This window comes from Somniosus microcephalus, chromosome 2, assembly GCF_052327205.1.
Source record: "Somniosus microcephalus isolate GS21.2 chromosome 2, FLI_Smic_1.0, whole genome shotgun sequence".
Taxonomy (NCBI): Eukaryota; Metazoa; Chordata; class Chondrichthyes; order Squaliformes; family Somniosidae; genus Somniosus; species Somniosus microcephalus.
Window position 1 is genome coordinate 30,107,321 of NC_140988.1, and position 18,210 is coordinate 30,125,530.

The 18,210-nt window shown below is 44.5% G+C and overlaps 1 protein-coding gene across 3 annotated transcripts in view; it reads left to right on the top strand.

Annotated features, from left to right (window-relative positions):
* The window catches only part of jade1 (jade family PHD finger 1), a 168,271-nt gene that overhangs the window by 97,956 nt on the left and 52,105 nt on the right, over positions 1–18,210 (top strand). For all 3 annotated transcript variants that reach the window (XM_086008365.1, XM_086008357.1, XM_086008373.1), the window contains 2 exons: positions 73–263; positions 7,364–7,575. In XM_086008365.1, the coding sequence (XP_085864491.1) occupies positions 73–263; positions 7,364–7,575 (403 nt within the window). The remainder of the gene's footprint in view (positions 1–72; positions 264–7,363; positions 7,576–18,210) is intronic.

Genomic DNA, 18,210 nt, shown 5'->3' on the forward strand with positions numbered 1-18,210 from the left:
GGATTCGGCGATGGTAATGTTGTTGAATGTCAAGCTGTACATAAATTGACATTTTTTTCTTTGTGTTTACAGAATTACTGATGAAAAGGATAAAGCTGTGATATTTGCCAGACCAAGGAAGTATATTCACTCCTCTGGCTCTGAGCCACCGGAGCTTGGTTACGTGGATATTCGCACACTTGCGGACAGCGTGTGTCGCTATGATCTCGATGATATGGATGTGGCGTGGCTAGACCTTCTGAACGAAGAATTCAAAGGAATGGGTATGTTTTTATCCATTTACTGAATGTAAATGTGGGTTGTCACACTCATAGCAGATTTTAAGTGCTTCTTTTATTGGAGATTTATAAACAAACAAATGTCTGAACTTGTGGTTTTTCACAACGTCCCCAAGTGCTTCACAGCCAATGAGGCATTTTTGAAATATAGTCACTGTTGTAATGTAGGAAATGAAAGGTCATCCAAACAGCAATGAGATACATAACCCAATAACCTATTTTTACCAGTGTTGTTGAATGAGGGATAAATGTTGTGCAGGACCCCAGGGCAACTCCCCTGCTCTGTTTTTGAATCGTGTCATGGGATCTTTTATGTCCACCTGAATTTGGGCTAATACTCCAGTGGAATAATGAGATAGTATCATACTATTGGAGGTGATGTTCCAGATAGGTCTCGTCTGTTCAGCTGGATGTTAAAGATCCTGTGTCACAATTGTAAGAAGACGGGCAGTTGGGGTGTTTTGATTAATATTCCGCTTTCAACCAATACCACGAGAAACAAATTGACTGGTTATTTGCCTCGTGCTTAACGATCACTGCTGCCATGCAGTAAAATGTGGAATCCATGCCAGCCATTCTTACGAAATTCAGAGACTTTTCAATTCGTGCCACGTTATAAACCATTTTGTGGTGTAAATGTGGGCTGATTTGGAACAAGATTGAAATTAGTTTCGCTTAGGGCTCTTAGAGGAGACTGTTGTTCCAGAGAGCATGGCTAGATTCAAACCAGGTGAGAGGCCAGTGATCTTTTCACAGCAACACAGCAGAGTGTAGCCATACTGCACATTGTGGAATTAGAGTTTTGTACCCTAGAATTTTGCCATGTCGAGTTTTTAAACGGGAAGGGGGATCCTAATCTAAGAGGAGGTTTTTATTGAGACAAAGAAACACCGCAAAAAGAAGATGGTGTTCTAATCCCGTGTGCCCCTCGGTCCTGTATTTGTTCATGTTGAAGTCTCACTATTGTGCACTGAGCACAGTAATGATGTTTAATTGATGTGACGTAGAGTGGGATAAATTACAGCTGATGTGTATCATAACATGACAGATACTGTGATGTTAAAAGGCTGTTTATGCAGTAGGTCACAGGATAATTCACTATGTGTAATAGGGATTTATTTTCCAATTTGCATTCCAGCAGGGATCCCACCAGGACTACATAGTGAAAATTTGGGCACAAAGGGATTTTCCTACCTTCAATTTGTGTGATTGGAAAATTACACACAGTGATTCCCTGATTATTTTGATGTACATTCCCAGCAGGTGTGACTCTCCGCTGGGAGTGCAAAGTCAGAAAATTACCACTGTAGTGTAAATGTTGCCATATGCTTGTAGAGAATTCAAAACTCCTTTCCTCTGGTTATAACAGGATAATTAATAGTGAATTTTACGGTTCTGTATATAATACATTTTCATTTTCCACAAACTAGGCTGCTTAAAAATGCAGCAAGCTTATAGACCTTTGTTCCAGACTGGCACGGTGGATGTTTCGTGGATAAGAGTGGGATTTTCTCAGTTGTTTGGGCTGGCACAGTTTAGACTTGGCAGAAATGTCACTTTGTATAGTACATTGTGCTGTGCCGTAGGAAAACTAACTGTGTGACATATGTGAGCTTGTTACTTTTATTAAAAAAATGTTTTTAATTGCTCCACAGCTACGCTGCAAAGCAGTATTTAGAGAATAAATGGCTTTGGCCCTTTACTATTGTAACATCCTCCAGGGTTGATGACCACTCTCACATTTCTGTGCTTGTAGTTTGTCTGCCAGATATACTGACCAATTGTGGGCGGAGGCTTGCCCCTTCGCCTCCCTCTTTTCTTCATTTCCCAAGGTCCCACACTGTACAGGAAACTTTGTGCTATCCGGCACCCACGGGACCGAGCTGCTGTCGTTGCCTCAAAACTTCCGGATAGACCAGCGTCAATGTTATCGGATAGGAGCTTTTCATCTCCGTATCTGACAACAAAGACTGTTGCTTAGCAACAGCTTGTCAGCACTCGGCCCGTGGCCTGAAAGCGTCTCTGAAGCTGTTGCTAAGATACAGAGACACCTTCCAGAGCCTGCCGTATCTGACCACAAACACTGTTGCTCAGCAACAGCTTATAAACACTCGGCCCAGTAGCTTGGAAGCGTCTCTGAAGCTGTTGCTAAGCTACAAAGACGCTTTCCAGAGCCTGCCTGTGAAAAGAATGCTAGGAGAAGAAAAAAAACCTAACTAAAACGGCTGCTGATTTCTGCCGTTAGATCGAAGCTGCCGGACATTCAACCTCCGGATAGCACAAAGTTTCCTGGAGTAGAAAAATAAATGTAAAGCTCACGAGATTAGGAGGTCAATTCTGGCTTCCTGGTTGAGAGTCAGAACAATCCAGCATTGTTCTCATCCTAGCTAATCCACTGCACCACTGATTGAGTGCTGACCTGTTGGAGGTGCCAACGAGAAGTTAAATCGAAGCCTTGTCTGCTCTCTCGATTGGATGCAAAAGATCCCACAGCACTATTTGAAGTAAGGGATTTCTTCCGGTGCCCTGGCCGACATTTACATCTCAACCAGCACCACCAGAAACAGATTATCTGGTCATTTATCTTGTTGCTGTACGTCAGTTGGTTGCCACACGTAACTACTGAGGATCGAACAATCACAAGACGGATTTTTCCTGCATTCCAACAGTGACTACACTTCAAAAGTGCATAATTGGCTGTGAGGTGCTTTGGGAAATCCTGGGGTCATGATCTGTTAGTCCTTGCTCTGGAGATGCTGAGTGGATGTCGGATGCACGCCTGCAAGAAGGGAAATTTGGGGAGGAAGTCAGAAAAACATCCCAGAAGAATGCCCTGTTGTTCACCCTCAATATGGGGTTCAAGACTGGTGTGAAGAGACTCGGGAAGAGGGAAAGGGAGATTTAAAAATGTTTTTTTACAGGTCATTACAAGCATCTTGGCACTTGTCACGGAAATGTACTCCAATCGTAAATGCAGTTGAACGTTCAGGGGAGCTTTTCCCCCTTTACTATTGCAACTTCCACACTATTGATGACCTGTTTTATGTGTTCGAATTGTTTGATGTTATATGTGTGTACTAGATTGTTACATATCTGCAACAGAACAATCTGCTACCTTAATGCATTATTGTTATAGTGGGTGACCGCTTTAGTTTTGAACAACTATAATGCAGCAACAGAATGTAGCAGACTCTGGATTATTTGTTATGAGAAATGTACCCTTCTGAGACACAAGTCATGAGCAACATGTCTATAGGCGGTTTATTTGTGAGGCCCTTTATAGACCTTTGGTGGGAAAATTTCTGAACATAGTTGCTTAGCAGAAGACAAAGTTAAGGTTCACCAATGCAAATATGGGACCCACAACTGAAATATGAACTCATTGTTTTATGCTGTGTGCAGTTGATGGTAAACCATGTTTTAAAACAATGTACTTCAAAACTTCAAAGTCATAAAGTATTTTCTGAATTGCTGTAAACATTATAAGATTTCCTAAAATGTATGTTCAAAAGCTGTAAAGATTGGTGTCATTTTTTTCCTAATTACTCTTCTTCTGGCATATACAATACCTCAGCAGGACATTTGAAGTATCTAAATGTTTGCTCAATTGTGTATTGTGTAGTACACAAGGGGCTAGAAATTCAGTTAGGGGCGCCCAGCTCGCCTGGGCGCCGGAATTACCGCTGCGCGCGGAGCCACTTGCGCCAGCGGGAAATTCAGTTTCAGCGCCCCAAGTGGAAGCCGGCCGCTAAACAAGGGTTTCGGCGCCCCGCTTGGGGCGCTGAAACTGAATATCGGCGTGTAAAGTGCCACAGCGCCACCCGCTGCGGCACGGCAGCCTGCGGTACTGCAGGCCTTCCTCTCATTCTTAAGGGGGAGGTACCTGCAACAGCGCGATCCCCGCTCGCGAGTGCCGGCAAATGAGCCCGGCACCAAGGAGAAGTGCCGGGCTCTCTGGAAACAGCCGGCAATGCCGCCGGGGGGGGGGGTGGTGGTGTAGGAGGCCGGGGAAGGAGGTGCGGGCAGGCGGCCGCCAAAAAAGCGGCCGGCCGCACCTCCACCTTAACTCGCCCCACTACCGGCACAGGTAGGCCCTGTGTACTGGTCGCTGTTTGCGGCCGGCGCGGGGGAGGCGGCAGCAACCAAATATGGCCAGCGGGGCGCTGCGCACACCGATGACGTCATCGGTGGCGGCGCAGCGCTAATGGCTAACGCCGCCATTAGCGCCCCGCTAAATATCGCGGTAGGCTTGCACAGTGGCGCAAAAGCCCTCTTTGGGCGCAAACTGGTGGCGCAGGCCACTGAATTTCTAGGCCAAGGTATGCAATAATTACAGGCTATTTAATAATAGATTAAAAGACGAAAATGAGATTCTAATGGTGACAGCCTTGAGTTTCTGCGATGTGAGTGGCTGGAGTTAACATCCAAAGATAAGTTTTGAGGTTTAAAGTAATACAACTTGTAAATTTATTTTAAGATGTCTTTTTGTTCTGGGTCCTCTTTTGATTATTTGTTCATGTGGAACAGATTTGTAACACCATAATGCCATTATAAATAATAAGCCAGATCTAGTATTGGACTTAATTTTAGAATCGTATAGCATCAGGTCTGTAAGACCGGATTGGTGCAACATTAGGCTCCGCAGAGGTAGTTGGTAAGTTGACAGTTCACAACCCAATTTGAGTTTTGGAATTGGTCACTGATTTTAACACCTTCAGTTTTTCCAAATCTTGTTTTTAAGCACGTCAGGAAACAACGTTTTCGTTCAACCATTTTTTGGGGGATTTTTTTATTACAGATTTGGTGAATTTTCAAACTCAATATAAGGGTTGTCAGTGCTGGGGAATTAAACTATTCTCCACTACTAGCACCCAGGGTAAACATTAAGACCTCCCAGATCAGCTACAGCTACAGCCGATTAGAGCTCCCTTTACACTTAAACAATGGGTATATTTTTTCTCTGCTTGCTCTTGTAACGAAAATGTCAGTGCCTGCTTTATACTCATGCTGACTTTTCCGCTGAGATTAGTGAACAGAGGAAAATAATATCCGAATGTATGTTGACCTCCTAAGAAGGCATACAGCGTCAGTGTGAATCACACACAAGCCATTCTTACAACCTATTTAATGTTGATCAGTGCCGAATCGCATGTATTATGTGCTGTTGACCAAACGCAGTAACAAGTAGGCTAAACTTCCCAGAGCCATTCTTTGTAGAACTCTTACAAGCAGTAGAGAGGGGAGAGTTTATCAGTCTGATTCGAATTATAACCCAGGTCCTAGAGGTACGTGAACAGTGTGCTAATCCACTGTGCCATTTAAATTCCCAGCTGAGTGTGTCCACCATTTCAAAAGTTGATCTATAAAGCCATTGACTTCCTCAACCCCGCCCTGCCGAGAACCTTCCGGGAAAAAAAATCAAATACTGTATATTATCCTGAAAGTCCAGTGGGCAGGGAGAGGAGACAGCAGTGTCGCAACTTGTGTTGCTGCCTTCATGAAGTTTTTCTGTACCAGTGCATCAAGCCAACAGGATTCTCATAATTCTGTGCAGAAACAGCATTTTCCCACAATGGACAGCTACCCAGTTACGGGGTTTTTACTGGATTGTGGGAAATGGAGCATGGCTTTGCGATCCTGAGGTGGGAAGACACAAATTTGATCTTGGGTGTGACATTGGCAAAATGCCGGAGAATTTGCATACCTTTTGGACAGCAAGATTCATTAGATTCAAAGGCGAGTGAGGACGTTACAGTATCTGAGATTAGTGAGGTATAAAGGAAGGCTTATAGTCCCTTTATACTAAGGATTGGTTCCGATTTCATCAACTTTGCAACTAAATGACTCGATGCACTTGCCCTCGGAGGCAACAAAACCCCATGAATGGTGTTTTCACTCGCTACATCCATGGCTTTGAAAAAATTGTGCCTTCTGAATCCACCCCACAGTATAAACAAATGTGGTGCATCAAAAAAGCACAAGTACTGAAAATACTGTTGTATAAAAGATGTGTTAGAGCGCTAAATCTGTTCTCATTGGAAGAAAAGGAAATGGGAGAAGATGAAGTTACTGTTTGTATGTAATCATGGTAGATAGATGGATGTGGAGAGGTATTTTGTTTTGAAAATGAGAACAGGTTATGCAGCGCGGTGGCATAGTGGTTAGCACTGTTGCCTCACAGCGCCAGGGACCCGGGTTCGAATCTGGCCTCGGGTGACTGTCTGTGTGGAGTTTGCACATTCTCCCCGTGTTTGCGTGGGTTTTCTCCGGGCGCTCCGGTTTCCTCCCACAGTCCAAAGATGTGCGGGTTAAGTTGATTGGCTATGATAAATTGACCCTTAGTGTTAGGGGGGATTAAATACGTGGGGTTACGGGGATAGGGTGGGATATGTGTTGGTGTAGGGGTTACGGGGATCGGGTGGGATATGTGTCGGTGCAGGCTCGATGGGCCGAAATGGCCTCTATCTGCACTGTGGGGTTTCTGTGATTTCTGTCTGTGATAGGAGTCATAATTGTGAGCTAAGGAAACCAGAAGCAGAAGTAGCTTGTGGCACAACCTCTTCAGAGTTGTTAACATTATGGAACAGATTGTAGCTTAGCACACTGATTGAAATTGTCCGGGTTGTTGCAAACACTTAAAATCAGCCAAAATGGCAGATGGGATGACACTAGGCCTTTGTTTAAAGTTGTCCTCCCAACACACTTCACAGAGAGCTCTGACTTTTGCTTTAATATGATTGAGTTGCTTTTAGGATGTATATTATAGTGATGATCTCCTGACCTTTGAGACTCATGTAAGATGTACTAAGATTGTACTGCTTCCTCATGGGTATGAATAGCTTTTTAAAATAAAAATTCATCACTTGTCTGCTAACCCAGTTGAAGTGAACTTGATGCAGTGCCAGAAAAAGATTTTGATGTCCCATATGAAGCAGTAAGCCGCCTCCTTTTGGTCAGCCGTTTTGGGGACAAAATATCTGGCCTCTGTTGAACTGGAAGTAGTCGGAAAATATCAAATTATTAATGGATGTAAACTGCAGACTGGCACAATATTAACGCAAAAATGTTTTGGTTAAACTTGTCAGGGATGACTGAATTAGATGAGTTCACCATGGAGAGGGTGATGGAAGAACTGGAACGTAGATGTTACGACAACATGAACCATGCCATTGAGACAGAAGAAGGTCTGGGAATTGAGTACGACGAAGACGTGGTGTGTGACGTGTGTCAATCTCCAGATGGCGAGGATGGCAACGAGATGGTTTTCTGTGACAAGTGCAACATCTGCGTTCATCAGGTAAGATTGCTCGCATTCATACATGTTTCATTTATTTTACTGAATGAGTCCATTCATTCAATTGGAAGTTGAACCTGCGACAAATAACTGTTGAGCATTGTGCTCCTTTTATCAAGCCAAGCGTGAAAGGAATTCCTCTGTGTACAAAGCTAGCATTTTGTTAACTACAGTCTTGCATTACAGTAGTAACAGCAATGTACATTTGTACTGTGCCTTCAAGATAAGAAACCTTTACAAATAGGTGCATGAAAGCTGATGTCAAGCCAGGAGAGAGAGGTAGGGGAGGGAACCAAAAGCTGAGCCTTGAGCAGGTCTTTAAAGGCAGGGGTTTATCTCGGGAGTTCCAAAGATTAGAGCTGAAGTGGCTGAAAATTCTGCCAGGTGGCTGGACTCAGAAGAACTGAGCATTTTGGAGGAGATGGAAAGACATGATGTGGCAAGGACAAAGCAATTTAGAGATGAGGTCGAGATTTTAAATGTGATATGTTGGAGGATGGAGAGCCCGTGTAGGTCAGCGAGGACATGGGTGATGGGCATTGCAGAACAGGAAACATGCAGCGGAGTTTTGGGCAAGTTGGAGTTTATTGACAGTAGAAAATGGAAGGCCAGCAGGAAGAGCATTAGCGTAGTCAAAACTGGAGGCAACAAAAGCATGGCGTGGCTGAGACGTGGTGATTAAGGAGATGGAAGAAAGCAATCTTGGTGATGGATAGGATGTGGGCTTAGTTGAACAAGGGGTGTCCAGGATTATGGAAGCTCACTGTAAACTCGAGGAACAGCACCTCATCTTCCGATTAGAAACATAGAAACATAGAAGATAGGAGCAGGAGTAGGCCATTCGGCCCTTCGAGCCTGCTCCGCCATTCAATGAGATCATGGCTGATCATCCAAATTCAGTACCCTGTTCCTGAATGTAAAATAGGTAAAAGAACAATGGGTAGTACAAAAAATGTTCTGTGATTACAAACTTCACTATTTTCCTCAAAATGGTCGCAACCAACTATAAACCTCCAATCTGCAGCTCCATTAATTTATTAACTAACCCAGAGAAGCTACAAATAATCCTGTCACTGCTCCTCTCACAAACCTAACTATAGTTTGCAATAGACATATAGCTGTCAATCAAACCTATTACTTTAAAAAGAATCCCTACTTTAAAAAGAATCCCAGGATGTCAATCACATAGGATGTTTGAACTGAATGAATGGCTAGTCTCATTGATCGGTTATAAACGCTTTGATCAACCTGAGATTGCGGGAAATTACCAGTTGTCCAACAGTAATAAACTACACACGTACTAATACCTTCAGCATACGAGACCATAATGTATAGTCCCTGCAGACTGATGAATTAGCTCGCACTACTTAATGTTAACCACGTGTGTACTATGACCAGTGAAAAAAAAATAATCCAACAGAAACAAAAATATTTCATTATCATACCTTTCCATTATGAGGTGCCCAGAACTGAACACAATACTCCAACTAACCAATGTCGTACACACATTCAACATCCCTTCCTTGATTTTATATACAATGCCCCATATATAAAATTCTGAATCCTATTACAACCCTTTTATGGCATTTTAATCTGCATTACCACCTGAAAAAATTGCATCTACACCCATAGACCTCTCGATTCCTCCACTCTGAAGAAACCTGTTGTTCAAGATATACTTTCTTTCACTGTTCTTTTCCCCCCAAATGTACTACTTCATATTTCTCTGCATTGAACTGCATCTAAGAACATAAGAACTAGGAGCAGGAGTAGGCCATACGTCCCTTTGAGTCTGCTCCGCCATTCAATAAGATCATGGCTGATCTTCGAACTCAACTCCACTTTCCTGCCCCGATCCCCATATCAAAAAGAATCCAGTGTCTATTAGGAGAAAATATTTATAAACCTTAGTTTAAAAAGGACCTTTTTTCACATGGAAGCAGAAAACATTGATGTCCCTTTAGATAAGGGCACACTTGGAAACTTTTCAATCAACAAAGCAAATAGAATGTCAAATTTCATAGCCAAAAAAAATACGTCAGAGGAAGTCACGTTTAAACTGTACAATATTCTGGTCAGATCGCAACTTGAGTACTGTATCCAGTTCTGATCTCTGAAATACATGGGGGATATTCAAGTCCTGCAGGTGATGCAGAGAGGAGTCACAAGAGTAATCCCTGCTATCAGAGGGCTGATTTGTGAGGAAAGATTGGAGAGACTTGGGCCTAGAATTTGGGTTGGGGCGCCAAAGTGGCGCAAAAGTCGGCGGAGCGCAGGATTTAGCGCAGCGATCGGAGTGATACCGATCGCCAGATATTCAGTTTCATTGCCCCTCGAGGGACACGGGGCGAGGCTCGAGGCGCTCCGCGTCCCTCTTAGGGCGCTGAAACTGATTATCGCAGCGCAACGTGCCGCAGCGCCACATGCTGCGGCACGGCACGCTGCGGTACTGCAGGCCTTCCTCCCACTGTTAAGGGGGAGGTGCCTGCAACAGCGCGATCCCCGCTCGCGAGTGCCGGCAAATGAGCCCGGCACCAAGGAGAAGTGCCGGGCTCTCGGGAAACAGCCGGCAATGCCGCAGGGGTGGATGTTAGGAGGCCGGGGACGGAGGTGCTGGCAAGCGGCTGCCGAAAAAGCGGCCGCCCCGCACCTCCACCTTAACTTGCGCTGCTGCCGGCACAGTAAGGCCCCGTGAACCGGGCGCGGGTAGCGAGCGGCGCAACTGCGGCGTTCGCTACCAAATATCACGAATGGGGCGCTGCGCACACCGATGACATCATCGGTGGCGGCGCAGCGCAAATGCCTAACGCCACCATTAGCGCCCCTATTGAATATCGCCGCAGACGCAGCCAGTGGCGCTACAGCCACTGACTGCCTCTTTAGGCGCTAACAGGTGGCGCTACTCACCCAATTTCTCCCCCTTGGACTTTTCAACCTTGAATGAAGATGACTGATAAGAATGCACATAGAAGTATACTAGATAATTATTAAGATAGAAAAGGTAAATACACATTGGGGGTAATTCTGAACTTGGCCACCTGAGTGGTAATCTGGAGAAGATCAATGGAAAAAGAAAAATCAGACTGGTTACTGGCCAGGCGGTGAAATTGAAAATTACGCCCAAAGTTATTTCAAATTAAATTGTGATGGTAGCAGAAGCGGGCACAACTTCAAAGTAGTAAAAGAAAAATTTAGGACTAATGTCAAACGGTTTATACACACACACTTTACAGTCTTCTGGACTCAATATTGAGTTCAACAACTTCAGATCATAACCTCGGCCCCTATTATATTTTTATATTTTTTATCCACACTTTTGGTTTGTGACTTTTCCTTGTTTTTCTCTCTCCCACATGCCAGCTGTCTCTCACTCTGCCAGCGCATTTCACACTTCATCTAGAGCCATTGTCTGTTTCTTTACCTGTCCTGTTACCATCTCGTCTCACCTTGAATATCTCTTAATGTCTCTTCTTTCATCCCCTCCCCCATTTCCCAGCCCCCAAACTGCCTTTTGTTTCATTTCCTGCCTTTTCTCTCAGTTCTGTAGAAGGGTTTCGACCCGAAACGTTGACTCTGTTTCTCTCTCCACGGATGTTGCCTGGCCTGCTGAGTTTTTCCAGCATTTTCTGTTGTTATTTTGGATTTCCAGCATCCGCAGTATTTTGCTATCGTATTATGGATGGTCTAGTTCAGTCTAGGGGAATGCTTGGGGACACTGAGCTGGAGGGAGTAATGACTCATCTAAGACTTGGGGTGGGGGGAGATTTTCCAGGGGGGTGGCGGGTCGGGTGGGAAATTTTTTTTTGTCGACAGCGGGTCGGGACCCTGCTGTCAACCCACCGCCACGCGCCTTTACCAAATGTCAGGTCTGTCAGCGCTAAGCACACCCGACAGGCAGCGGCGGGGGAGGCAATTCAGGTCATAATGACCTTGTTAACAGAGCATTAACAACAACTTTGAGCTCACCTTTAGAATTTAACAGCTTGCCAACGGGGTTCACGCTGCTCGGGGATCACGTCTGTTCAGCTGGGCCGGAGTTGAATGGCCATGGAATCATCTCATTACTTCACAGCTTGAAATGTGCTATAAAAGCTCCCATCTCACAGCTGTTTACTTTCCAAGCTCAGAAGCTGTTGCTTACTGCATTTGGAAGACAGATTGAGCTTTATGCAGGTTGCAAGTTTTTGGAGCAAACTCTCTGTCCAGTGTCACCTCATTGGAACAACCTCTCTCACCATTGACCGATTGCTTCTGTTATCTCAAGTTCACCTGCCATCTATTCCATCAACATGGTTACAGTTTATACTCTCTTACATTGGTCCTCAGAATCTGACCACGATCAGTCGCAACACCAGCATCACCAGGCACACCAGCAGCACCAACAACCACACCAACCTTCTCCGCAATCACCTGATGCTACACAAGCAGAGGGCATCAGCACCCAACCACATTGCTGCCCGGGACACCAGGGATGGCCTCACCATGGCCAGATTTACTTCACTTGACGCTGCACACCCGGGCTGTCACATGATGTGCCAGGTTGGCACCACCCCACGCCATCACCATAAAGCATCCCTACAATGCCCAAGCCATTCCTTTCACACTCATCGCCATTGTGGGGGGTACCGTTATGTCTCACCATTCACTGCAACTCACTAAGCCACTTCCAAAGGTGCACACAAATCTGGCAAAGAACGCAAAGTGTTGAAAATAAAGGTTTCAATGTTTGACAGCACATTAACAGAAAATTCACATGAACATTGGCTAAAACACACAAGTGCCTACCCTTGTGTGTTGTTAGTTGGTATGATCGGACTAGGATGAGGTGAGTGTGAGGGGTGGCTACTGAGATGGGGAAGTGATAATGTAGATAGAGAGGGCTGGGTGGAGGTGCAAGGTAAATTGGTGTGAGTAATGATGTGCAGGAGTAGGGTAGGGAAGGCAGAGTGATGGGGATGCGATGAGTGGCACAGCAGGATGAGGTTGAGTGTGGCTTTGTACTAACGTTTTGTGATCTACTGAAATCTTTGAAAGATTTGCACCATTGCAGACTGGTCCTCCTGACGACATCCCTGTTTGTGCCCTCCTGTGCAATGTGCAACCAGGCTGTGTTGGTCTCCTGGGGACGTCTTTTCCGCCCATTGGAAGGGAAGAGAACCTCCCTTTGTGCTGTGGCTTCATCCATACGCATATGACGCGTCATTAAATGATGTCATCAGACTCGCTTCCTTCAATTGGCCGGCAAACGCGCTGGGTGGGCTTAACAAGCCCAATCAAGGTAAATTCATTTCAGAGGCCGGGATGGAGCCAACAGTGGGGTCGGGACCTGCCATCGACATCACAGAAACAGGCCATTTTGCCCAACAGGTCCATGCCGGTGTTTATGCTCCACACGAGCCTCCTCCCACCCCTCTTCATCTAACCCCATCAACTAGTTAAAGAAGAGGAGAGGGCCAACAAATAGATTCTTAGGAACCCTGGATGTGATGGTGCAGGGGAGGGAAGAGATTTCAAAATGCTCTGGTTGTGTTCAGATAGATAGGAATGGAACTAGGCATGGACGACAGAGAGGAGCTGTTGGAGGAGGATGGCATGGTCAACTGTATTGAATGCTGTGGAGAGGTTGAATAGGATGAGGAGGCATAAAGCACCATGGTCACAGTCACAGAGCATGTCATTTGTGAGTTTGAGCACTGTAGTGAAGGTGGGAAGCAGTCATGGAGGGATTTGAATGGGATTTTGAGAGAGATGGGCATGGAGATGGGAGATAGTGATGTGTTCCAGCACGTCAGTGAGGAATGGGCGGTATGGGATGGGATGGGATGGTAGGTGGAGAGGATGGATAGGTCGAGTGAGTTTTTTGTGATGGGGTGATTGTGGCACTTTTGAAGGGCAAATCTGTTTTAAAATTTGCTTCACCCATCGGTCTAATTGTATCTACAGCAGGAGGGGTGCAGACAAATTGTGTGGGCTGACGCCACAACAGCCTTTAAACTCGAGCCAATCAACTTCTTGGTCCTTTGGTTTGCAGCCTCCTCAGCCTAGCTAGAACCTCCACTTCATTAACATCAATGCCCTGGAGCGCACACAACATGGGGGTTAGATCAAGCCACTTAGTGCCTGTTTTTCGGGCGCTACGCGGCCTTCTAAGGCCCCAAAATAGCGGGCAGGAAGCAGGCGCGCACTTTCGACTGGAAGTATACCGCCAGTCATATTGGGTAAGGATGAACAAGAGAAAACCAACCCTAAACATTGCATAAATAAAAGAAAAAGTAAGCACTTACCACAATCACCATCGCTGGTGCTCCTGGTCCCCAAATCCCTGACCTCCAGGCTCCTCGAAGCCCCCACCCCCACCCCCACGACAAGAAGTCCAAAGCCCCGACGACTTGCCTTACCCACAAACTTGGAGAAAGAAAGACTTGCATTTATACAGCGCATTTCACGACCACCGGACGTCTCAAAGCACTTTACAGCCAACGAAGTACTATTTGAAGTGGAGTCACTGTTGTAATGTGGGAAACGCGGCAGCCAATTTGTGCACAGCAAGGTCCCACAAACAGCAATGTGATAATGACCAGATAATCTGTTTTTGTTATGTTGGTTGAGGGATAATTATTGGCCAGGACACCGGGGATGACTCCCCTGCTCTTCTTCGAAATAGTGGCCACCTGAGAGAGTAGACGGGGCCTCGTTTTAATGTCTCATCCGAAAGACGGCACCTCCAACAGTGCAGCACTCCCTCAGCACTGCACTGGGAGTGTCAGCCTAGCTTTTTTGTGCTCAAGTCCCTGGAGTGGGACTTGAACCCACAACCTTCTGACTCAGAGGCGAGTGTGCTACCCACTGAGCCACAACTGACACTGGAGCAGTTACCTTGTGCTGTCTTGTCCCACCACACCGTCTTGATTGCAATGTGGCCCGAGGCCTAATATCCGGGGCTCTGTGGACCTCACCATTTGTGGTAATAAACCTGTGCCGGGGAATTTAACCCCCCACGTGAGTTTGATGTAGATATTAATGTCTTCCTGTAAAAAACCTCCAAGAAATAGTCACTTAGCATGTTACCTATCTCCTGTTCATCATGTTCAACTCCATTTGGATCTCTTGTTATATATTGGAAGAGTGTTTTGCAGTTATTGGGGTAATTCCATGATCCCAGCAAGACTTGTATTCCTTTTGAATATTGAAGATTAAGGAGTGATCTAATTGAAGTGTTTAAGATGATTAAAGGACTTGATAGGATAGACAGAGAGAAACTATTTCCCCTAGTGGGAGAGTCCAGGTCAAGGGGGCATAACCGTAAAATTTGAGCTCGGCTGTTCAGCGGTGATGTCAGAAAGCACTTCTTCACACAAAGGGTAGTGGAAATCTGGAACTTGCTCCCCAAAAAAAGCTGTTGAGGCTGGAGGTCAATTGAAAGTTTCAAAACTGAGATTGATAGATTTTTGTTAGGCAAGGGTATTGAGGGTTATGAAACCAAGGTGAGTAGATGGAGTTAAGATACAGATCAACCATGACCTAACTGAATGGTGGAACAGGCTAGAGGGGCTAATGGACTACTCCTGTTCCTAAGGAGAGAGGCACAGAGAATCAAGGCTACAACATTTAGAGCCTGTCTCTAACCCACACTCCCTATGAGCGTAGGATTGCAGAATTAACCAGTATTTTTTGCATCTGTTGTATCACTTTTCATTTTTCTCTTGGCGGCCCAAATCTCTCTCTTTGATCTCCTTCGGCGTAATGTTGCTGTTGACCTAATGGTTAACCTCTCCCTTTTCCCTCCCAGCTTTGTAATTTGTTTAACTGTCCAATTGATCCATTTCAGAAAATGTTTTTGATCTGTCTTTGCTGCCTTCATGTATCTATTTGTCCTGCACGTCTCTCGTAATGTTTTTTTAATTCATAATTCGCAACGAATATACATTCCCTTAAGGAATAAAAACCCCACGGGGAAAAATGGCCCAACCGTGGCTAATAAGAGACGTTAAAGATAGTATTAGATTTAAAGGAAGAGGCCTATAATGTTGCCAAAATGAGTAGTAAGCTCGAAGATTGGGAGGATTTTAGAATTCAGCAAAGGAGGACCAAGAAATTGATAAAGGAAGAGAAAATAGAATATGAGAGTAAACTAGCAAGAGACATAAAAATAGATTGTAAAAGCTTCTATAGGTATGTCAAAAAGAAGAGATTAGTGAAAATAAACATGGGTCCCTTACAGGCAGCAACGTGAGAAATTATAATGGGCAATAAGTAAATGGCAAAGACATTAAACAAATACTTTGTATCTGTCTTCGTGGAAGAAGACAAAAAAAATTCTGGAAATATTGGGTTAAACAAATACTTTGTATCTGTCTTCACGGAAGAAGACACAAAAAAAATTCCGGAAATATTGGGAATCAAGGGTCTAGTGAGAATGAGGAACTTAAAGAAATTAGAATTAGTAAAGAAATATTACTGGAGAAATTAATGGGACTAAAAGCCAAAAAATCCTCTGGACCTGATGGCCTATATCTTAGGGTTTTAAAAGAGGTGGCTACAGAGATAGTGGATGCATTGGTTTTGATCTTCCAGAATTTCCTAGATTCTAGAACAGTCCCCAAGGATTGGAAAGTAGCAAATTCTGCTATTCAAGAAAGGAGGGAGAGAGAAATCAGGGACCTATGGACCAGTTAGCCTCACATCAGTAGTGGAGAGAACGCTAGAATCTATTATTAAGGTCGTGGTAACCGGGCACTTAGAAAATCATAATGGCCCATAAATTAGGTTCGGGGGCTCGCCGCGCGTGCAAGCCCCCGATGTGCACTTACCCGGCACGCCGGCCGTTCTGCTCCCGGGACGCGTGGAATTCCTTTTTTCAGTTGATTACTCCCGGGCAGCGTCTGACGTCACGCCGCCCAGGAGTGCAGCCAGCGCGAAGCCTCGAGCGCGGAGTGTAAGTGAGACACGCCCCTTGAGGTCTCCTTACCATAGGACACGCCCCCAATTTTTATCACAAGCTGCAAAGCATTTTTACATGCAGAGCAGCATTTTAAATAGGTTTTTTGTATTTTTATTAATCTTTTGCTAACTTTTATAAAGTTTTAAATACTTTTACATTATTTTGAAGAATGTGAAGTAGTTTTAAACAGAATTAAAGCGTAGTTATTTTGATGAGCCGGCTGGGATCACGTGGGCACTGGGCAACCAATGGGAGGTTGCAAAAGTTCATTCATGAGTTTGATAGTAAGAACTGTCAAACTCATGAAAACTCAGGGTGCCCAAAACAGCACTTAAACTACAAATAAAAGTTAAAAAAAATCCCACTAAATAAATGAACTATGAATAACTGTAAAAAAACTATTTTAAACAATTAATCAAATTTTTGAAAAAAATTATTTTTTAACAAATCGGGTCTAAAAATACACTTACCTTACTGTAAATTCTTTAAAAATAATAAACGCGTGGAAAAAAAATTCTAAATTGTATTAATAGACCACTTACCTTTTAAAACGAAGTACTTACGTCTGCTTTTTTCACGCGTAAAAACCGGAGGCCTTTACGCACGGGCAACTCTTTACAAAAAAAGGAATTTCAGCGCGCACGCGCTGCCTGAAACATCGCACGCGTTCCGCCTCTTAACCCCTTGGTTCAGAGGACATGAAATGCCGGTTTTCAGCGCATGCGCTGTGCATCCTGAAAACCGGCACTTCCATCGGGCCCACGCGTGAGTACCCCGTCCGTACTCACGTGTTGGGACCCGAATTACTGGGCCAATATGATTGGGCAGAGTCAACACTGATTTATGAAAAGGAAATCGTGTTTGACAAATCTGTTACGAGTTTTTTGAGGTTGTAACTATCAAGGTAGATAATGGGTCCAGTGGATATAGTGTATTTGAATTTTCAGAAAGCATTTGATAAGAACATAAGAAATAAGAGCAGGAATAGGCCACTTGGCACCTCAAGCCTGCTCCACCATTCAATAAGATCATGGCTGATCTTGGGCTCAAAGCCACTTCCCCACCCGCTCCCCATAACCCTTCACTCCCTTATCTATAAGATAAGGTGCCACATAAGGGGTTATTACACAATATTAGGGTTCACGGGATTGGGGGTAATATATTAGTGTGGATTGAGGGTTGGTTAACTGACAGAAAACTAGAGTAGGAATAAACGGGTCATTTTCGGGTTGGCAGGCTGTAAATAGTGGGGTACCGCAAGGATCAGTGCTTGGGCCTGGCTATTTACAGTCTATATCAATGACTTAGATGAGGGGACCGAGTATAATGTATCCAAGTTTGCTGACGATACAAAACTAGATGGGAAAGTAAGTTGTGAGGAGGATGCAAAGAGGCTGCAAAGCCAGGTTAAGTGAGTGGGAAAGAACATGGCAGATGGAATATAATGTGGGGATATGTGAAGTTATCCACTTTGGTAGGAAAAATAGAAAAGCAGAGTATTTTTTACATGGTGAGAGATTGGAAATGTTGGTATTCAGAGGGACCTGTGTGTCCTTGTACACGAATCACCTGAAAGTTAACAGCAAGCAATTAGGAAAGCAAATGGTATGTTGGCATTTATTACAAGAGGATTTGAGTATAAGAGTAAAAAAGTCTTACTGCAATTATATAGGGCCCTGGTGAGACCACATCTGGAG